This window comes from Lepisma saccharinum, chromosome 3, assembly GCF_977018435.1.
Source record: "Lepisma saccharinum chromosome 3, izLepSacc3.1, whole genome shotgun sequence".
Lineage (NCBI taxonomy): Eukaryota > Metazoa > Arthropoda > Insecta > Zygentoma > Lepismatidae > Lepisma > Lepisma saccharinum.
The window spans coordinates 3,514,251-3,538,185 of NC_139231.1; the positions used below are offsets into that span (position 1 = coordinate 3,514,251).

At 39.6% G+C, this 23,935-nt stretch overlaps 1 protein-coding gene across 2 annotated transcripts in view; it reads left to right on the top strand.

The window, feature by feature from the left end:
• The window catches only part of mtgo (miles to go), a 596,892-nt gene that overhangs the window by 127,862 nt on the left and 445,095 nt on the right, over nucleotides 1-23,935 (top strand). For both annotated transcript variants that reach the window (XM_083118289.1, XM_083118287.1), the window contains exon 2: nucleotides 20,503-20,830. In XM_083118289.1, coding sequence (XP_082974415.1) covers nucleotides 20,530-20,830 — 301 coding nt within the window. In that variant the 5' untranslated portion in view covers nucleotides 20,503-20,529. The remainder of the gene's footprint in view (nucleotides 1-20,502; nucleotides 20,831-23,935) is intronic.

Genomic DNA, 23,935 nt, shown 5'->3' on the forward strand with positions numbered 1-23,935 from the left:
ATATGTAGCGTAAATTGTCAGTATAATAAGTTATAAAATTGTTATGATATTTAGACTTGAACTTTTCGAAAATTTACCTTTCAAATCTGGAATTTTATCTTGGCCTTAGATCACTGACGTCCATGGTGTAGTGGTGAGCACAGCGCACTATGACGGCTTGGGATCCCGGGTTCGAATTCTGGCCTAGGCGCGGGTGTTCTGTGTTAGTGTCCCATCATGAATTTCATCATCACTCATCCGCATCGTCGTAATTAGCCAAAAGTTGAAGAAAAGCGAGGTTTTTTATTGACAGAAATGACATTAAGAAATTCGAAATGCAAAATTAGAATACAAAACCAACTATCCGAAGAAATTCAAATTGCAAAAGGAATACGACAAGGGGATTGCCTCTCCACACTGCTGTTTAACATAAGTTTGGAACATGTAATTAGAAAGATTGAAATAAATCCTGGAAGATCCATCTTAAATAGGACAATACAATACTTTTCATTTGCTGATGACGTTGCCTTACTAAGCAGAACACCAAAAGCACTAGAAGATGCTCTGAAACAATTACAACAAGGTGGACACGAGATTGGACTGGAAAACCAGGATAAGACAAAATACATGATAGCAACAAGAAACAAGATCAGGTATCAAACTATAAATGAGTTCGAAACACACAGTCAAAAGTTTGAGCGAGTTGGATATTTCAAATATCTAGGTTCAACAATAACATAAGATAATAACATAAATGCATTTGCAAATATATTAAAATCCTCACAAGTGAACCGAAAGCTGAAACTAAGACTGTATAGAACCATAATGAGACCAATAGTTATGTATGGGTCGGAGACCTGGTGTCTGACAAGAATAGAAGAAGAAGGGCTAGATATGTGGGAGAGGAAGTGTTTGCGTAAGATATATGGACGAACCAATGAACACGGCATCTGGAGAATCAGGACAAACGAAGAACTAGCAACACTTTACCGGAACCCAAGTATAACAAGTGAAATAAAATCCAAAGGCCTTAGCTGGCTGGGGCACGTAGAAAGGATGCAAACAGACAGAGCGGTATATAAGATCTACCAAGGGAATCAGGAAGGCAAGAGGAGTGTTGGCAGGCCCAGGAAGAGATGGCTCGATCAGGCGGAAGAAGACCTCAAACGAATGGGCATAAGAGGATGGTGAACTAGAGCGAAGAACCGAGATGAGTGGGCAGCTATCACCAAGGAGGCCAAGGCCCTGCATGGGCTGTAGAGCCGTGGAGTAAGTAAGAAGAAGAAAGGCGATGTTAAATATAAAAAATCAATTCAATTCAATATCTTGGATTTTGAGCAGCCACACTGGATAACAACCCACATACAGAAATAAAGTTGATGTAGTGGAGGCCCTGTTACCGCGTAGTCAAGGGGTTCCAAGTTTGATCCCCTGTAGAAGTGTTTCGGATCCTCTTTAAATAATTGTAGGAGTAGTCCCAATTAACTTATCTGCACTAGTGGACAAAGCAAACATTGACAAGAAAGGAAGAGACAGATACGTTAAAAGGAATGGATAAAGGGAGAGAGGAAACACTCGATTGCGTGGTAACGTCGGTGCCTTGTAAACAAGGGGTCCCAGGGTCGATACCCGGTGGAGGCACATAGCGGTTCAGATCGCACTTTAAACTGTAGGTCCAGTCCCTAGTAGCCTCTCTGTGCATAAAATAAAACTTGAAATAAAATTCAACCAACCAAACAAACAAACAATAGAAAGAGATGGATAATCTTAGGATCCATAGCATCCGGCCAATTTTCCATACGGTAGGGGTACGGGGACTTCCCGGGCATAATGTATATTAATAGTCAAACTCGTACGCTTTTAAGGGTTTATGGTTCACCATGGACCTGTTTGTCGTTTCTTCCGGTAGTAGTAGGTCGTATGTTCGATCCCAGCAACAGCAAAAATGTCTGTTATGCATTTAGTGTATATATATAGTTTGAAATCAGAGAAAAATCAAGCAAACCACTTTACTACATACCGTATTTCATCGCAGAATCGTGTCTGTGTGTGTTGTCCTGTGTTTTGTCCTTGTTTGTGCTGAGTGTCCCTTTACAGTCTCAGCTTTTAACCCTGGGTAAGAATATTGTAGTCTCAGATATTGCAGCTGTGTTATTTGTTATATTTTAGATAAGGCAAGGGGCTGGACCCCGTATCACGCGACGGGTGCAAAATACCCTAACTGCTGACTCATTCAAAATTTTAAATTCAATCAATCCATTTTTCGTGGAATGCCCCTCTTACATAGTAGCTTACATGTTTTTAAGGAAAGGGTTTCTGTACAGTATGCTTGTGCAGAGCAGTAAATTGTTTGTCGTTTTGTTTCAATTCTTGATGCTCGTATTGCATAAGTAAACATAACAAACTTGCTGATGGACGATTTGCTTGGTAATACTCATGCATCCCACTGTTCAACAAAGGTACCGTCCATGCCTTCTTTCGCACCAGGCATTTCACGACAGAATACACCAGGTTTAAATTGAGCGTCTCCATGTATCTTCTCACCTGGCTTCACCGTCCGGCCCTTTAGACACGAAAGCCATTCGGAATTATTACGACGATGTCGTACGTTTTATCCAACCCTTTCCGAAGCAAACGACTGTTCTTGGAAGTGGTGCGAACCACTTGAAATTCCCACCAGTGTTGGTTGTGATTTTTTGACGCGCATGGAAACCACCAAGAAGGGAACGATTCCCCTGGTGCTTCATTACATTTTCAATCCTCAAAGAGCGAGCTTGGGCGATGCAATTATCTGCTTGCCATGCAATCCTGCCCCTGCGTTGCCAAAATGTGCGGCACTTTTCAAAACATCGTATTTGCCTTTATGAGTTTTTAATTCCACTTTATGCACAGAAAGACTACAGTTTTAATTGGGATCCGAACCACTATGTTCCTCCAACGGGTATCGAACCCGCAGTCATTTTGCCTCCATAGGCGGTCGCGGAAGATGCCGCTCCCTTTCCTCGTCAACGGGAAATTGAAATTCAATATATTCCAAAGTCAACCATCAAGCTATACAGGGTGTTCCATAAAAATCTATACACACATTAACAGGAATATCAAAATCAAGTTTCCATTGCATTTTAAGACACAAAAAGAAAGAGTCTATGCTCTCAGTGTAGATGTTCCGGACCGAAGAGTGTAGTTTTGTGAGTGGTGCTTTGGAAAATGTGCCAAACAGATGAATTTAATGAAGAGGTTTAGAAGAATATCCCCGCGTTCATCAAATCATACGCCACTAGACTTTTTGTATAGGGATGCCTAAAAGTTAAGTTTACGGTACAAAACCGGCGAGAGTTGACGAATTGAAGGCAGCCATTGAACGCGAATGCTTCCAAATAAAGAACGAAATGATTCTTGATGTTTTTTGCAATTCAATTTCTTTGGGTTTCCAGCAGCGCCTGTACCGTTCTGGTACAGAGAATGGAATTCGTGCTGAGGATTTGGGGTCAAATCCACATTCAAATGGTGATCTTTTTTCTCGGTCATCAGTTTTGAAAGTAAGCGTTTGACACAGAAAATTATTCATGTTTGCAGATTATTTCCAATTTTAAAAATTAACTGTATCTTAATAATCATTGACGTCATAATCGTTCAAAGTGTGTATAAGAACAAATGGATATCTCGACCACAGCAAATCTTTAAAAAATGCGACACTAAATTACATTTTATATCATTAAACGTATCTTAAATGTAACAAGGAAAGAAATGCTTTTGAATACTTAACCTCGTACTTTTACCGTTGCAAGGGCTATGGTATAGGCCTATGATTGAATTTTTTAAAATTTACATTCTGTTATTCTTTTTCGTATATCTTGCATAAAATGGAAACAATTTTGATTTTTAATGCAGTCCTTAGGGTAATAAAACTCCAAAAACGTAGGTTTTAAGTGTAACCAAGGAGTAATAACATATCCTTCTAAATTGTACTCAGAACGTAGTAAAATATAATGATAAGTATGACTAGGATTTTCATGACTTGGCATATTTTTTTGGTGAGGGTGATGTGCTCCCTAAATATATAGAAATTCATATTATGAAGACACTAATTAAATTAAGGTGCTTTTTAAGGACATATTTTGGTATATTTGGCCATTTCTGCATGATAGAGCATATTTTGATGGATTTTCGGTCATATTCAGCTTATTTTCGCTTTTTCAAGAAATACACAGTCATTTTCGAAGTGGATTCGTTCTTAGTCTCATGTTCACTCGTTTTTGTATTTGTTCTGCAGCAAAATCTTTTTCATTTTTATTTCAAAATTTGCAGAAAGTATTCATTGTGCATTGCAGCTCATCAGGGCCCATAAAGTGAACTAAAAATAGTACGTGTGTGGAAATGTTAGATGTTGATGTTTGAAACAGTCCAGTTATAAGGGCATATTTTTCAAATTATAGTGCATATTTTGGTGATTTTACGTCATAAAACTATATATAAGTAACTATAGTTTTTAAACAACCTTAATTAATTGAAGGAAACTTTTCCTGCTTTGGCACTAGCAAATTCCTCGATCACATTGACGTAATGTAACGTTTCAGCAAGCTGATGCTCTACGATTATCATCGCTAGACCACTCAAGCCTGTTTCAGACATGGTTCACCATGATCCTGCTTTTTATTAGCTTTAGTTTCGAAAATCTTATTTCGCCACTTGCCACGGTGTACCGGAAAAGTTAATAAAATTCGAAGCGCAACACTCGCATTAGATGTCAGGCATCAGGGCCCCTTTCCGCCGGCCCTACGAACCTGGATCCTTTGATTACAAGCCGTCGACGTTACCACTTCGTCATTGGTGACGCCCGTCAACGTTTTTATTCAGTGCCAAGTGTTTGTATCACCAGCGAAAATGGTACACAGCGAAAGCAGACACTTAATATGTAGCTTTTGAATTGATTTAATTTATTTTACTTCGCTCCTTGTGCCACTTTTGGCTAATTTGCGAAGATGGGGATGAGTGATGATATGATGAAATTGATGAATAGACATCACAAACGTCCATGCCCAAGCCAGGATTTGAACCCGGGACCCCTGGCGTCTCAGCGCGATGTGATAACCACTCCGCCACGGGGGCCGGCACTTAATATGTAGCGTCGTGGTAAATCACTATATCATCCTCATCTTCGCGATTAGTCAAAAGTGGCAGATATATAAATTTAAAAAAACGTAGGTCTGATACCGATTAGCCTATCTGTGCATAAAGTGGACTTAAACTAAGTAAGACAAACGTTCGCAGTGTATACTCCTGTTCACATAAAGTGACACATTCTTCAAATGTTCAACCACAGATAAACCTCGTGTGCCACTTTATGTGAACAGGGCTATACATAGGGCATCTTTTATTTTTATTTTTTTCCTGTATGACTCCTCGTTTCGATGCTACGAACTGTCAAAAACAGGAATGTTATTCCGGATGTATGCAACCACGCTGCACATGTTCACATTTGCTTCTAATGAATTAACTGTTGAATTATGATAAACAGAATGTATGACTTATCTTCAAATAATCAGGTAGATATCTGATATTTCTGAATAAGTCGAATAGTAAACTAATTTCTGTTAAAAAATTTTGTCAGTCTTTGGTACTTAAGTGTCGCTTCGTTTTTATAGAGGTCTGCCTTGTCCACTGTTTCGTCTCAAAAACCCTTGATTTATTCTCGTTTCGGTTTTTAAAAAGCTGTTAATTAAGTTAATCGTGTCGATGATGATGACTGGATGAAGGTAGAGACGAATACAATGAATCGTACATGTCCAGGTCGTGAGTCGAAACCAAGGTCTTCTGTGGTGGGGCGGTGACTAAAATAGTATGTTCACTTGTAGAGTTTCTGACCTACGAAATCTATAATTATGCGAATGGCTTCCTCGATTATGTATTGGTAACGATGCAATCAAGGAGTTCCAGCCTCGATACCCGGTGGAGGCACATAGTATTTCGGATTCCAATTAACTGTAGGTCCAGCCTCGTTAACCTATACAAACATAAGTCAGACTGAAAGGGAACTTTTATGCAAGTGTGTGGAACAAATGTTTAGATTTCCAGTGTTTCCATCTCAAATTAAATTACTCTAAATTAGCAATTGGCACTGTGCTCAAATTAATAAACTCCTAATTTCCGCCCTAAGACACACACCAGATGCTTCACACGAGTTCTGATGGTAACGGTACTAGAATTTGGTCACTGAAAATTGACTGAAGGTCCCTTTTCGTCGATATGCACATTGTGGACTAATAAAATGTATCTCTGCCTTTCACTGTTAATGAGTGTATAGAATCTCCTGTATGTCGTTACCAAGAAAATTTAGGAACCAAATTTTTACTTTGAAATGGTAGAAAAAGTGTAAATATCCATGGTTTTGAAGCTATTAACGATCGAAGTTAGGTTGGAGAAGTGGGTATCGCTATTTGGGTACCCTCTATCGCACAACGCGAGAACAACCTTGCCTTCTGACGTCAGACGAGGATTGCCTACGTTGTTGTGTCTGTTAGGTTTGGTTCTCTTAACATAAATGCACTCCAACTATTATTTATACTAAGAGAACTAGACCTAACAAGCCTAGTCTAACAATAAAATCATTCTCCGGTGAAGTCAGAACACAATTTTGTCATCGCGTTGTGCGATAAAAGGAGACCCATCGCTCTTTATTCTTCCCGCCGCTAATGGCATTCGCATCACGGAATGAACCAGTCAACTGAAGTTGATTGGTCGATATGACTCACGTGCGCGATATTACGTCCAACGGTTTGGTGGCAACAGCAGTGAAAGCGATTGGGCAACAAAAATTCGCCGATCAAGCCCGAACGATCACGAGATGTAACGGAAGTACCCGAAGAACACCTAATAATTACGTACTAGGTATAGTGTATTCCGTGAAGGAGAGTTGGAGCCACTGCTCGACTCGGTCGTTGGTTGCTTGGTAACCGTCACCGTGTTGGAACTATCTGTCATTAACCGTCTACGAATATATAAACGTGGTGTCGTAAAATGATTCAATTCCTGGAATATCCCTTCGCACGAGTAGGACGAAGTGACCAGTGACGGAATCCGTCTGGCGAGCGGGATTTACGAGGCTCGTTCTTGGTTTGTGTCAAGTGGCGAGTGGGATGCGATTTTTTCCTCTTCAATTATGAGCGATAACTTTATACACGCTTCATCCCATAGCTGGATGCCTTCCAGGTATGAAAGGTGAGTTTCAGTTGAGTGTTGCAATCAACTCAATGTGTGTGATTGATGTACGGTCACCGGCCATAAAAATGGGACACCTAGATCCTGAAATGCTCGCTTCCCTCCAAGGCGTTTTGTGTGTTGCATAACTACGGTGGAAAGTGGACTTTTTGCGAATTTTCAACGGCAACTTCTACCACCGCCGCAGAGTTAGGCAACACACATGACGCCTTGCAGGAAAGCGAGCATTTCGGGATGTAGGTGTCCCATTTTTATTGCCCGTGACCGTACTTAAAGGCATGGATTTTCAGGCGCTAAAAATGTCCCGCGTTTCTTTTTTCAGTAATTAAGTTCGTGTCGCCGAAATTCCTTCGGCAACAAATGGCCGAGCGTCACCTTTTGAAAATAAGACAAAACTTCATGCGAGAGGGGAAAAGAGGCAGAGTGGGGGAATGAGGGGTTTCCTTGGAACATATTTACAGAAAAAGTGAGTGCGCAGATCTTCTGATTAAGGGGGACAAAAACCTTGATGAAAGTTCAGTTGGAGAAAGGGAAAACCTCATTCCATTTCACTGTTTTATTGTATTGATGGGTACTAAACAGGGGCGTATATAGTGTGTGTGCTGACCCACCGAAAGTCACTCTATGAAAAGAATGCCAGCTTCCGTGGCACAAAAGTTCCGTTCCGCTGTATTTTCCTTGTATGGTTCAGACTCATTTACATGCAAACATGATTTCGTACAGCAGATTCAAATCAACTACACATAATTTATTCCTTTCTAGTGTGTGACAAATTTATTCTGCAACCACATACGTGTAGCACAACTAGGCTAACGAATAAAATACGCGAGTCTTAATAAGAAGAAATTTGCTGGAGAACGAAGTGAGATATTCCAAATACATAGGAATTAAACCCGCCGTAGTTGCTTGGAACTTTCGTCTGCTTGAAAATACTTTATATTTAAAAGAGCATAAGACAGTTTGTTTCTGTCTCCTTTCTCTTTGTGTTTGTCTCTTTCGTCTCTATAGTTCTTTTCCAGTCTTACGGCGAGCGCTCTACATGCTAGCAAGGGAAATGGGGAGCGGGGAGGCGACCAATCCAGCGCGATAAGAAACGCAGCAGCCTGTAGAACGAGGTACACGTAGTACTTCCTCCCGCCACGCCATAACTCTTGGCGCCAGCTCTGTTGTCTGGTTGGTCTGCTGCGTATTCTCAGCTCCCCACTTCCCTTGCCAGCTTATAGGGCACGCGCCGTAAGAGTAGAAAGAACATGTAAAGTGTTGTCTCCGTTAACCTCTCTCTCTCTCTCTCTCTCTCTCTCTGCCCCCCTCACTCATGGGCATGGGGAAAGGAAGGGGGTCGAACCGGGCAGCGACCCCCTTGGAAATTGACATAGTTTATTTCAAGTTACTAAAAGCAAAAAGATTGTTCTTTTTATTGTTAATATGAAATGAAGTTCAGTTAGCTTGTATTCGAATGAAATAACCGAAGTAAAAACTGCCTTAGATTGAAAAAAATGATTGTAGAATACAGGAATCAGATTATGCTTTTAACATTTTCTACCATTTAAATTTAAACCATAGAATAAATAATTCTACAGTTTTCAAAATTCCAAAAATTAGACTTTTATGGGAGACATCAAACAACATAAACTTTATAACTAAAATTCCCTCTTAGGTTTTAATTTTTCTCTTGAACGAGTTACGTAAAAGTTAATGACAAAACAGAAGTACAATGCATTTCAGTACACTAACTTTTGCGTTGTTCCCAGGTCGAAGGTGATGGATTTCTGGAAAGAATTGTTACAGGAGATGAACCTGGGTGCACTATCACCAACCTGAAGTAAAATGATCGAGCAAGGAATGGCGCCATAGGTCGTCGCGAAAACCCAAAAAATTCCGCACCCAACCATCAGCAGGAAAAGTCATGCTCACTCTCTTCTGGGATGCAAATGGGGTATTTTTTTTTTTAACATTACATGGAAAAGGGAGTACTTCTTATGCAGATCTGCTCCAAAATCACCTTCGCCCTGCAATCAGGAGTAAACGACGAGGACTTCCGACTTCAGGTGCATTGTTGCTGCAGGACAATGCCTGACCGCATATTGCCCGTTTAACGGTTGCGACAATCCAGGATATGAAATTTAATGTCTCTCACACCCACCTTATTCACCAGACCTCGCCCCCAGTGACTTTCGGACGGCTCAAAGAGGCGATGGGAGGCAAGCATTTCCGAACGATGAAGAGGTGAAAACCGCGGTGCACGAGTGGCTACAGTTACAACGAAAATAATTCTTCTCGCGAGGTATCCATGCACTTCCGAAACGCTGGAATACGCGCATTGCACGTCATGGGGACTACACACGTCGAAAAGTGATGTATGTATAATTTTTCTGTATTTCCTCATTTTAATTAAGGTTTTCATTTGAATCAACCTCGTTTAATAATCATAACATGATAACAATAAATCTTATTGTTATTAATTTCTACTCTTCACGTTTTATCGATTGCCTGACCCCTCCTCCCCTCCAAAGTTTCTGTGTTTCTATGCCTTTCTCTCTCACACTCTCTCCCTCTCTCTCTATATATATATGTTTCTCGCCTACTCCTCATCTCCGTATCGCATAATATTCGGAGAAATCCATGTCTGCTGCTACTGTTTTTGCATCGTCTCGAAATGCGAACAAAATATGGCGCAGTCGTGCAGCGTATTTCAATCTCTCGTGCTGTGTCTAAGTAGGTTTTTATTGCCTCGCGAAGGCTATAAATTCACGCTACCAATGAATGACATGTCACGTGCCCGTGTATGACATTTGCAGCAAAGTTCCTGGACTGCTTGGCTGTCGGATTTTGAGATCGAATGTGGTGTTGTGCTTTGTTGTTTGCAAGGTTGGCAAGGTAATTTATTCGCTGCGCGTTCTACGAGAATTGCGCCTTACTTACTAGCAATTTTCTCGTCTTGTGAAATATTTTGCTGCATCTAAAACAAAATTGTGTGATAGTTTATCTGAATAAATTAGTCAACTGAAATACAAGTTTTTTGTGCAACGAGTGGCTAGAATGTACAAAATAGGGAAAGGAACTTTACATCACAAAACCGTGTATGGGCACTGTACAGCCGTGAATTGCTGTTTTTAGAGAGCAAGTTGATTGATTGGTTCGGTTTATCTTACTCCGCTATTCTGCTACTTTTGACTAATCGCGAAGACTAGGAGGACTGATGATAGGATGAAATTGACGAGGGACACTCACAAAGAACACCTGTGCCCAGTCCGGGATTCGAAGCCGGACCAACATATTCCAACCTACAAAAACTACAGTGTGTTCCATAATGTTTCTTTGGATTACGAACATGTATGATACATGGGCTGCTGGACTCGGAACAGCAATGGATCAAGAAATATTTCCAGCTAATCAAACCCACAACAGTTAATTCAAGTACAATGAAATGTTCGCACTGTTTCTACACTCATATTCATTCACCTCCTACCCCATATCTCTAATTTTCTTTACACTTCGATTGTCTTCATTATTTCTTTATATTTATTTATGTATAGAGTTCAACAGGCCATGCCCAAGTATATTTCTCTAATTCAGGGTGGCGACAGACCTGGAAAACCTGGAAAACCGGGAAAAGTCAGGGAATTTGAGGTGTCAAAAAAAGTCGGGGAAATGTCAGGGAATATTGTCTTCATTTACTTCGAACACTCTTTTGACGAAAAGTGTTATAACTCTGGCACTGTGGGAGCAATTTACTTCGGATAACTTTTGTTTTGCAGCTAAAACATCAGCGCATGCAACCGTGTACAATTGAGAACACCGGACCGAGGAAGGGGGCTGGGGGGGGGCACGTCCCCCGAATTTCAATCGAAAAAACGTAAATATCTGGAGTTTGCCCCCTCTTCTCCCGCTATTTTGGGGAGAAGGCGCAAACTTTAGTATTCTTTTCAAAGAATGGACATTCCTCAAGAGAATGAAACATGTTTCATGTTCTTGGGTGCCATACAAGTTGAATAATAAGCCAAAATGTGATTTTTTTAACGAAAAATATAGGTAATTTGCATTTTTGGAGGAAAATTGTTATAACTCGAGCACTATGGGAGCTATCTACTTCGGATAAGTTTTGTTTTTCAGCTAAAACATAATAGCATGCAACCGTGTACAATTCAGAACACCGAACTGAGGAAGGGGGTCTGGGGGCGCGACCCCCGAATTTCAATGAAAAAAAAACATAAGAATCTGGAGTTTGCCCCCTCTTCTCCCGCTATTTGGGAAGAAGGCGCGAACTTGAGTATTCTTTTTAAAGAATGGACATTTCTCAAGAGAATGAAACATGTTTCATGTTCTTGGGTGTCATACGAGTTGAATAATAAGCCAAAATGTGATTATTTTTTTATGAAAAATAGGTAATTAGCATTTTTGGAGGAAAATTGTTATAACTCGGGCACTATGGAAGCAATCTACTTCGGATAAGTTTTGTTTTGCAGCTAAAACATCAGAGCATGCAACCGTGTACAATTAAGATCGCCATACCGAGGAAGGGGGGTTTGGGGGCGTGACCACCGAATTTCAATGAAAAAAAAACACAAAAATCTGGAATTTGTCCCCCTCTTCTCTCGCTATTTTCTGGAGAAGGCGCAAACCTTAGTATTCTCTTCAAAGAATGGATGATTCCAAAGAGATTGAAACTTGTTTCATGTTCCTGGGTGCCATACAAGTTGAATAATGAGCCAAAATGTGAAACTATTCGGAAATGTGTCATGGATATGTTGCATAGAGGGGGGGAGGTTGATCATCAATATGAATTAACCCAGGCTTGCTCCTGACCTGTGTCAGAGTTTTAACCCAAACAGAAGAGTATGAGGGTCCAAAAAGCACATTCATGTCGTAATCTGCACCATGATACCATATGGTTTCATCGGGTCACAACGACCTTACTCTGATGATACCATATAATATCATCGAGGGAGTAAAGGTTAAGCCTCTAAATATTACGTGGAAAATGCATTGAATTATCATTTTTTCTTGTCCGTATGGGAGAGTAGTAAGGAGACAGAACTGTCAACAGATGGAGGGGATGGGAGCGGGTGGCACCGTCCGATAGTTGTCGGACGTCGTAGTAAGGCATTTTGTTGGACAAACTGAAGGAACATGGAAACAAATAGGTTCCATTGATACATATGATTTTTGTCGAATATCGCCACCCAACAAAGTATCTCACTACAACATGTGACAGAAATTGCATGCATGGGACTCTTATGATTTTTGTTCGATGTCTTCGGACTGCAACATCCAACAAAAATCGTATGCATAAACAAGAAGAGCTTTAGACTGCAAATATGCTGCTGGAATTTTATTACTCTTCTGGCTCACTTCACCTCATTTAATGTAGCAGTGCTTACAAAGGTTTTCTTTCATCATCCTGACGTATTACTGGTTTCGCACAAGTTAATATACGTTTACAATCACATTGCACTATTCTTTGATATCAAGAAGACAAGAAGAATCCAACAAAACTGGATATATATTGAATACTATCACGAAAAAGTGAAACATAAATCTGCATTGGTGAACGTTATAAAAATTGGCAAGTGCATGCTCCCAAACTCAAATTTACTGCAACACTAGTATTACAATGAAATTAACGCCACTCTCTGTCCTGTCTGTTTAAACTCGTCAGAGATGGTCATTAATCTCTCACTGAGTAAGGTTAATGTCCAATATTATGAAATAAAATACTAATAATAAATACGTAAATATTTTAATATCATATTTACTCGAATCATTCAATCATAAAAGCAAATCACTTTCTTCAAGAATTGACTTTTTTCTGCCAGCCCTGCTAAATTTTCACTTTCCATCTACTGATTTATACGAGGGGTGGCCAGAAAGTAATTTCCGATTGATTTTTCGCAAACGTCAAAACCGTGAAAAATGGTAATTGCTACGAAGTTATGTTTGGGAATGTGTACTGATGTCTGATGTCTGGACACATTTTTCGCCTTTTCTAAATATCAAAATAATGCGAATTTGTCATAAAATGTGAATTGTTGGCATTTTTAGCGATTTTTTTTTAAAGAAATGACCTAAAACAACGAAAGTTTCCATGAAATCCAACATTCTTGTCTTTTCTAGGCCTGTTTGTGTACATAGAACATGCAAGTTTTCCAACATTTTACTCAAAAGTAAACTATATAGTTATACGTACATGGAATAATTCCAACAGCCACATTAAATCATGTATTTCCCAGGATTTTTTCAACTTCTATCAAAACCATTTGCATCACAGAGAAAAGTGGCAGGGTTCTAACAGGAGATCGAGTGCGTATCTACCGTCACACGTGATCCACATCCTCGTATTTGTCGCACGAGATATGTTTTGAATTACCAAGCTAAGTGCGCTCCATCGGCATTTGTCAAGCGAGTAATAATGGAGCTCAGTCGTTAGGGCATCTGACTACTATGCAAGAGACCCGGGGTCGATCCCCTGCGGGGGAGAACCGGGATGTTTTCTGCCTATTCAAACTGCTCCGGCACCCACCCAGCATCATATGAAGCTGGTAGCTTGAGGAAACTTTGTGGGATAAAGGTAGCCAGGAGCGTGGTGCTTATCACATCACCCCCACCTTTAGCCGTGATCAAGAAAGTGTGGGGCCCTAACTCCACACTCTTATACACCTTCATGGAAAAGTGCAGGGGAGCACTTTACTTTTACTTCCTCAAAAATCTGTTCCAACATATCAAATTGTCACGAAAATACGTAGACCATGTGATCTACAATTTAAAATAATCGTTTAAAAGCACAATGGAGTATTAAGTTTCGGTATATTTGGCAGATAAATGTTCTAAAACAAAAAAGCGAATTTTGGGAAACTTAATACTGACAAGTCAAAAAAAGATAATGCCAATTTTTTGGTGCCATTATATATCGGTATCTGTCACGTGAGATTGATTGATTTTAATTTTTTGGGTGCGTCGCCACTTATGGTCATTATGCACCCTTCAGTATATATGGGGGAAATTCCGTTAACTAAAATCCTTACCTTAAAATTAAAAAAAGGGGTATGGAAAATAACTTTCCCAAAAGAACTCTCACGAAGAGGCGTAAGCCATGTGACTTACAATTTGAAACCGTAGTTTAAAAACACCATGAAGGAATAATTTCAGATATTTGCCAGAAAATGCGCTAAAATGAAAATGTGAATTTTGAGAAAAATAACACCGTATAGTAAAAAATAAAAAATAAGAAAATACACCAATTTGAAAACAAATAACAAAACATCAAGGTCCCTACCGATTAGGCATAAATAAAACATGAATATCAGTTGTAATTTATTGCATTAGTAACAGGGAGTCTTAACCCAATTTTCGGCATAATCACCACCGTTGTTCTGGCATTTGTCGTAGCATGGCACTAAATTTTGTATGCCCATGGTATATGTGTCGGACAGCAAAGACTGGAACTATCTCTACCGCAGTGTTGCCCTGCCAGAAACCTCTTCAGTTAAACAAAGAGATGAAAGTCGGTACATTCAAGGCCAGGGCTGTACAGGGAGTGGTCCAAGATCTCTCACCTGAAGTGATGCAAAGGGCCTGTGTGTACTCAGCTGTATGGGGTTGTGCACAGTCGATTGGCTTCCGTGAATTGTCTGCACCATCGTCTGACCATACACGATGTCCGGTCTGCACACCTCACACAATTGCTGGTGGCTCTGTGCCAAATTCTGAGTGTCCATTCTAGGCCAGGCTCGGTGGGAGACTGTATGACAGCTGCAATCTTTAACCTAGAACTGTCCTAAAACGGCTGCATTGCAACTGTACCAGATTACTGCTACATGCCACTTCTTCCTGCCTGCATGGGTGTATGTCTATCTCTGACCACCAGTGCTGCGTATAGGCACCATTGGAGCTTTTTTCAGGATGGCCCTCGTATATGAACTTTCAGAAGCTTTTATTATTAGAGTGTTACTGTTTTAATGTATAGTTGGCTAAATCAAGTACCTATACAATGCAATTCTATAAATTCTTTGCGTTAAATTTCTAATACCTACATACCCTTTTCGACAGCATTAATGGTATAACTGCATGTTGTCAGTTTCACAGTACTTCACTTGGATATACTGTACTGAAGCAGAAATCCCATTGATAATGTGCAAGTATTAAGTTGTTTGCTTTACAGAGAAGAGGGAAGTAGCTTTATGCATTGAAAAATGAGTCCGCACTCATGGTTCTTGCAAGCAGAGGGTTCCAAACCTCAGTGGAAATATCAATATATAATACCGAGAATGTATAAGGAGACTGATAAATTACAAATTGTATTTATTAATCAATCACTCTTCACTCTTATCTTTTTAAGTCGTAACTTTAAAAATAATCAAGTATTTTATTTTAAACTTACTGCGTATGACAAAATTCCGTAATCCTTCCCTAGCTTGTGAATTGTAATAATTTTCCAAATTCACTATTTTGCAGTTTGAATTCAAATCATAGAGAATAGAGAAATTGAGTCAATTTCATAGAAAATAATATTGGTACTCAACAAATCCATACCTGGATCTGTATGAGTTTATTATTTGCATTTGCAAAAACAACGATTTAGTTTCGTTTGTAATTGTCAGGGAAAAATGTAAATTTTGTCCTGGAAAACCTGGAAAAGTCAGGGAATTTCATTTCTGCTTGTTTGTAGCCACCCTGTAATTGCATACCATAAGTAGAGTAACTGCAATGTTTCGTACATAAGTATTTGTAGTTTTGAATGAAATTATACCAAATATATCAATGGTGTTCACTTGCAATCGTGTTGAAAGACTTGCACGCTCTCCAGGCAAATGAAGATTGTGTGTTAGTGGCGTGTTTTAAGGGCATGCGATACAGTCTCCGCGGTACTCTTCCCAAGCTCTTCCATCCGTGGCAGTGTGCCAACTTAGCTCTCTTGGAGCCAGATCTGGCTCTTTCGTGCACTCGTTCGGCTGTGAACTGGGTCGTCTGCCCCGTGCCCCACTATGATGCCATCATTGGTTCCGGCCCACATAGACCAACTTTTGTCATAATTATACATTTTGCACGTGACGTGATATTGTTCTATTGGCTGCGTCGCTCCACTCCTTATCTCCCCAGCTACTTCTTTATAGCGACGTGTTTGACGTGAAATTGACATAATATTGTTATCAGGGAATTATTTATTTTTGATTTCATGCGACCATCGGTGGATTATTGATATGGGCGATGCCGCCGGATCTAGATGTTGAAAACTAAGAATAAATTGTCATCAATTTAGAGTTAACGATAATAGCAGTGCTCCCACCTCTTTGACAACTAACATTACCCTAGGAGGCACTTTATCCAGCCTTCGTAAATCTAGCTCCATTTAAGGTGATTTTAGTTCTTTTATGCGCATCAGGTTTGGCAACACTGCCAGGAGGCAAGGAGAAAGCATTGATCATATTGGAGTATGATTTGATTGTTTCTCATGGGAATATAAAACTTCCGATGGAATAGAAAAAGATGTCAACGGGAAGAGGGCAGTTTGAATATGAATTTCACCATCGGAAAAGTTGAAACTTCCATTTGATTAGCCGTAACTTGATGTTGAAGTTGATTCCCCATAAGGAATACATGGGATTCCGAAAATTCTTATTCATCATATTTTTCAAACATCGTGTCCAGCTTAATAGTCTACTTAATAAAACGCTTCTACTTGCAACATGGAGAGAAATTCATACTATTGGATACATCCAGGTTTTTTTTTTAGTAGCAATGCCCATTCGGGCGATATTGAAATAAATGCACAATTGGTACGTAACTGTATCTCCTCCCCTTAAGAACCGAATCAACGGTCGATAATATGTTGAAATTGTATATTATACCGGTAATGCCTTTGTACAGAAAGGGCAAGTCACTTACTTGTCATCGGAGTTCTAGTTCACTGAAATTGTACTCTGAAAGTAAGTTTACGTGTGGATCCAATGTTGGATATTCTCCACATGCTTTGATATATATAAGGAACCTCGACTGAATGCGTTCAAATATTCGGATTAAGTCTTCTCGAATCGGATTCCAGATTACTGACGCGCATATTCAAGTTTTGACCGGACGTAGGAATAATGAAGTACCGGGTGTCGCAGAAGTCTTTCCCTGATTACAAACTTTATTCATATCCGCTATATGCAATGTAGAGATGTGAAAGTGGTGCCAAAATGTTGGAAAACTAACCATGTTTATTTGTTGCAGGTTTCAGTAATGTGGCTGTAGTGTAGCAGTGTTGGTGCTAAGGAATCCGGAATTAATGCTCTTGACATCGGGTGGCATCTTTCCATACAATGTTTCTTGGACTTGACAGGATTTGGGAATGAAGATAAATTCCATTCTTTAAATACCAACTTATTGATGGCAGATATTCTAGACGAAAGAATTCTGTACATTTGAAAGTTCCTCTGCACTGTTATTGGTGACCGGGTCTCGTGATACCAGAGGACATGCTGAGCTTTTTCCTGATTTGTGAACATTTCCGGTTTTCTGGGCACTGACACTGCTACACTACAGCCACGTTACTCAAACCTGCAACAAAAAAAAAACTTGGTTAGTTTTCCAACATTTTGGCACCACATCTCTACCTTGCATATAGCGGATATGAATAAAGTTTGTAATGAGGGAAATACTTATGGGACAACCGGTACTTCTGCTGGTTCTATTTTCTTGAACTCGACCCTTGGTCGGTCTATAAAACCTAGGATTCTGAAAGCATCGTCAGTAAAGCCTGATTTGTACGATGCCAGTTGGACAGTAGCTGGATATGGGATTGGCTTCCAACAATTGGAAAGATAGACTGGTCGTCGCCGTTTGTGTGATGCCAGTAAAGACAGTTGAAGGCGGGCGAGCTGGCGTCCAGCTGAAAAGCTTTTTTAACCATAGGCGTCGCCAGAATTGATGAAAGTTTAATAGTAGAAACAATAACAATGACAATTAGTATCTTGGTTATTATTGTTATTATACAATAATAACTTATGCACTAATAGAAATAAACAATTTTATTCACAATTTTTTATTATTATTATTATAAAAAATCAGTGCTGCTCCAATGGTGAATTCTGAATGGTACAGAAGATTTTTTCTTTCCAAATAGATAGTGAATACTTTTTGAATAACATATCTTAAAAAATTCCCAGAGGAATATCTCGATTCTAACATCTCTCAAATAGGTCAGAGGTTTAATAGCTGAACTTGTGGAAAGCTACAATATGAACTTACGATGAATGTACAGGGTGACGCGGAGCCGACTGACACATTTCAAATGGTCATAGATATACAAACAGGAAGAAAATAAACGAAACCGTCTATAAATACGTGGAAGTCTGCTATTTATTGCATACACATTACAAGCTTGTTTTTTTTTGTTTCTTTTTTTTTTAAACTACATCAGCAGATGGCCTCCGTTTAAATCAGTGCTGTTGCAAGCGTTCCTTGAAGTTGCCATACACGAGCCTTCGTAGGTCCTCATCAATAGCCGCAACTTCGTCAAGAATGGTTTGTTTAAGTTTTTTTTAATAGTCATGACACGTTTCTTCATCCAAGGCAATGTGGTATTCCGAGACGGTACGTGCCAATGTCGACGCTGCACCCCTGTTACATTCTTCGTTTCGTAATAACTACGAACGCTCCATTACAACTGACTATATGAAATGACGTCCTCTCCCCTACCATTTCCCGTTTCACCAACAACGACAAGATATTGCGCCGGCACAGTATTGAAATTTGAAATGTATTAGTCTGCTCCGCGTCACCCTGTATAAGATTGAAGGACCATTTATTATTTTAGAGTTATGTATTCAATTTTGTATCACCTATTTTGACATGGTGATGTGCCTGATTGCAGTGGCGGCGATTAAGCTGGGGCGTGATGGCATTTGCCCCCCCCCCATACTTTTTGCCACTTTTGCCCCCACACTATGCTAAACCTTATTTACACAGGGAAAGTAAACTGTCCTCCCCCCAGTTTTATCAACTTGCCCCCTAGTTTTGGAACCCAATCGCCGCCACTGCCAAGATGTCATCGTGCTCATCACTTAAATAAATAGTATATATATTATGCCCTTGGAAATACTTATACTGCTACATCCACCAGATAAGTGAATATTTAGCACAACTGTTTTCCAAATATTTTTTAAAAATTTCATAATGTACTGAAATGCATAATTATTATATTTTATTCTAGCATTTACACACAATTGTTAGAGAAAAATTTTAGTCATATAGTTTGTTTGGTGACCTCTCACATAAAACTCTAATTTTGAAAACTGTGAAACTATTTACTCTTGAAATTAAATGGTGGAATACGGAAATATAACATGGTTCCTGTATTTTACACTATATTTTTATATCTAACTCAGCTTTTACTTTTGATTATTCTCTTGAAATACTAACAAACTCAGCCGTGTTTATGTTATTAGCAATAAGCTTTCTGATTTTTGAAAACTTGAAATTAACGATAATTTCGAGGAGAGGGGTTCACGGACCTGTTCGAACCCCCTTCCCGACGCCCATGATTGGAACTTACTCGATAAGAGGAGGAGAAAACGAACCATGGCCATTTTGCAACTTAATAGATTGTTAATCAAGAATGAAATAGTGCAAAATAATTATCATCTTTCTAGTATCACATCATTTTACTTTTCTTGGTGTCCACAGCGTAAAAGCAGTTTATCCTTTAGGCAGCTTTAAGACCTAAACGCACTGCCATGAAATTAGGTTGGTGGCAGAAGTTTGCGCTATTGCCACGTCGGAGCACAACCCCGTGTGTTCGGAGATTTAAGAGAATGAAAGATCTCGTTGTAGATTTGGTCTTTGTAATCCATGTGATACACATTGACAGTATTTTCTCGAAAGGTCAGGGATGACACGAAAGTGCCTCGGAGAGAAGTCGGTCTGATACTCTAAACTAGGCAACGCAGCCCGGTTGACGTTGCCACACAGTGCGCGGGAAGCAGCGACTTTTGTCCCGCTCTCGCTTTGGTTTTCCCACATGTGGCACCAGCGCAATTCTGCCCAGCCGCCTATTTTCATGGCCGTGCGTTTAAGCGACACGTCGCTTGGGAACGAGTCAGTCAACAGCAACTTTTTATACTTAGCTGCATAACAGGCCGCCCAAGCCTGCGTTCTATTTGTGAAATCTTCAAGTCGACACGTGTGGTGTGAAATCCCCCTTACTGTGCAGTGTCCATAGAATAAAGGCAGTTTTTCTTTCGTATACAGAGTGTCCATACAGTAAATGCACTTTCTCTTTTTACAGGGTGTCCAGAGAGTAAAAGCATTTTTTCCTTTCTCCTGCAGGTGACAACGAGACCCTCGTGATACCGGATGGTGAAGGTCCGAGACGACCCGGAAAGCGAACACATGGCTGACCCGAACCGGGCCACGCCCTCAGATCACGTGACCAACGGGACGAAGTCCGCCGCCGGACGGAGCCACGTGAGCAACGGCGCGGGACCCTCGTGGTCTTACCCCACCGCGACCTTCCACTTCGGCCCCGGGTTCGAGCCCCACGGCAGGTACACCCCCTCGCCGCCCCTCGCGCAGGGCCAGCACATCGTTCACTTCCACGTCAGCCAAGGCGTCACCGTCAGCTTCCAAATGGGTGACCAGGTGCAAGTGATAAAAGGTAAGTGCGCTTCTCATATTTAGCTGGGTGTGACGTCGTCTTTTTTCTGCGGTTTGCAATAGCTAGTTCGATAGAAACACTTTTGTACTTTTTGTTAGTAAATGACAATTCTAGCCAAATCCAAATGTTCACAATCCTCGAAGAGCTTCTTCGAAAAAAAAAAAAAAAAAAATTATATTTTATTTTTGGACCTAACAGCTTTTAATCAGTTTTTGTCCATTATAATATGCATATAAAACATACATAAATGCTTTACATTACAAATATCAGTCTTTTCCCCCTATTTCAAAGAAATTATATTGAAGAAGAAAAACATTCCCATTTACAATTGTATGTTACACTTCTTAAAAATGTTAACAGACTCTGTATAACCCATCCGAACATCCGGATTGACAACCAAACTTGTCAAATTTATTGGAAGCTGAAATTTTAAATTATATTTCTTCGAAACAAGGACGTTTTTAAAATCATATTCATTGTTCGGGTTTTAAACACTTTTTAAAAAGAGTTACGACCCAACATGAATACACACACAGGTGGGTCCCATCGACCAATTTTTGTTTTCTGGAATTTTCGTGTGACATGATTAACTTAAAAACCATCATAAATTGACATGAAATGACAATTCTAGAAGTTGTTTTTTTTTTTTTAATTAATGCTTTACAAGAATAATTCAACACGAGTTTCGTATTTGTAGGAATATAAGTGTGCAAAAGTGTTTAAACTATAATGATATCTATCAGAATCAAGGCACTCCACGTGACATCATTCAGTTCTGCTTGTATTGCGAATGGACCCAGCTGTATATAATCATAATAGAAGTAAATTGAATGTGTTTACTGTTTAAGGGATATTTCAAATGAAATGTCATATTTCTGTATTCTCAGAGGATGGTAATTCCTCAACTTCCCTTGCATCAGTTTGAACACTATATTGAAATATTTTATTTTTCGTATTTTTGAATTTGTTTAAACCGCTTTAATGTGAACAGGCTGTTTTTTTTTTTGTTTTTTTTTTATAAAGTATTTACAACTTAGTGAAGTACAAAATTATACGCGAATTCTTCAATGCTACAGAAGAGACTTACTTATGGTAAGAAACACACGTTAAGGCCGAATCACATGGAACTGGATTTCCAGTAGGAATGCCATATAGTTAGCACTGGACTGGCTTATAGACTAGTTTTGGCGACTAGACCATTGTGTCGTCAGTGAAAACCTGAATTGAATACTGCTCCCCTATCTGGGCTTCAGAAACTAATACAATATCCCGGATTGATTCTGTCAACTTTTTCCTCGCCGTTACTCGCCATAGAATAGTACCTCCTCTGAGGCACCTCCATAAAACATATATTATGTTTGTCTTGTATATCCAACCACCACACACTCGTCGCGAATTAGCAGACATGATTTATTATTATTATTTTTATTTTATTTTTTTATTTTTTTGCATAAAATCATGAACGGCAAAATTAAATCCGAATTTCTGTTCAATAAATTTCATCTACGAGTCCCCGCACGGCCAACCGGCAACGTAAAGCTCTTTCACAATCCTAATACAAGGCTCTCCCTTCTACAGCGGTCTCTTTTCTACAGGCTTCCTCACTCATATAATAACCTACCTCCAAATGTTTACATATGCTTGCAAAGCACAGTTTCAGAAAATTGTTAACGATGTACGTGTAATTTTAATTTTTTTTCTGCGCCATCTTGTACTCTATTGTTTTGTTTTTATTGTTGTTGTTTTCCTATTGTTACTGTTCAGTATAAAATGGTCATTCAGTACTGTATCTGAAACTTTAAGTAAAATAGAATAAATGCAACTGGCTTCTCTTCTAGATGCTGTGGTAACAGCTAATCAGAGCGAAAAGTTTGTCATGTAAAGGTAAAATGTGAATTTGGCGAGGAAAAGGATTCTTGTCTGTGATTTCCGAGTGTTGGTTCTTTTTTCTTCCCTGAAGTGAGGTGCATTCGTGATCATTAATATTTAGGAATTTATCCATAGCAATGCCATTTGTACCAGGGTTGTTAAATGTCCCGGAACCACATAAATTCTAATGGGTTCTATTGGGTTTCGCTGCAGGACAGGAACCTTCTTTCTCACACAATTTTCTCGTAGATTCGGTCCAAGTTGCTTATTGTTTCATTGAAAAAAGGTTCCTGGACCGAATTTAAATTTTGATGCGGGAAAAAAGGTTCCTGGACCGAATTGAAATTCATTCTGGAAAAAAGTTTACTGGACCGAATTGAAATACTTTACAGATATAAAGGTTTTTTACGGTCCAGAACCCATTTACGCTTTGATAATTTTCTCTCCTGGACCGGAATTGAATTTATTTAATATTCCTGGACCTTTAACAACCCTAATTTGTACACGGCAGTGATTAGCCGATAATGAAAATATTTATTATTACCACTGTATTAAATGTTTGACATACGTATTTTGCGCAATGTTTTGTGGGAATACAAGTCTCCAGTAACGAGTGTCGTATGAGGCGAAAACTAGCAGATGAGCCATTACCTCACAACCAGTCCAAGTCCAACTGAAAAATCCAGCAGGAAATCTAGCCTCGTGTGATTCAGGCATTATTTCATTGTTGTCCGTGTTAAATATTGTTCGAATATTTTTGCATCACACTGTATTTCCTGTCAGTTCTTCATCTTGTACCGACAAATATATTCTTAATCCGCCTCTGCGTTCGTACGACTTTTGCGCCATCTATGAGACGATCCGGTGTTGTTAGAGCGATTCCCTTGTGATTGGGTTAAATGGAAATAATCAGTTGTGAATTGTCCCTTTCCTCTGATCGAAACGATCACTTGTTGCTGCTGCGATAACCAGCTGACCGGTTGGCACGTGTAGTTCGGCGTCTCGCCGTTAGATGGTGCTGGCGTGCTCTTCCGTGATGTGGCTCTTGACAGATGACACGTTGCAGGAAATTTCCATGCTGTCAAGTGCTTTTGATGCGCAAGTTTTCGAGTTTTCAAACAACAGTACCTTCTCATGATGAGCGGGCATGGAAATAGCAGCACTTCTCTCAAAATCTCTGAATACCTGAATCGCATGTTATTTGTGTACTGATACTTTACAGTGCTGAGAGAAAGC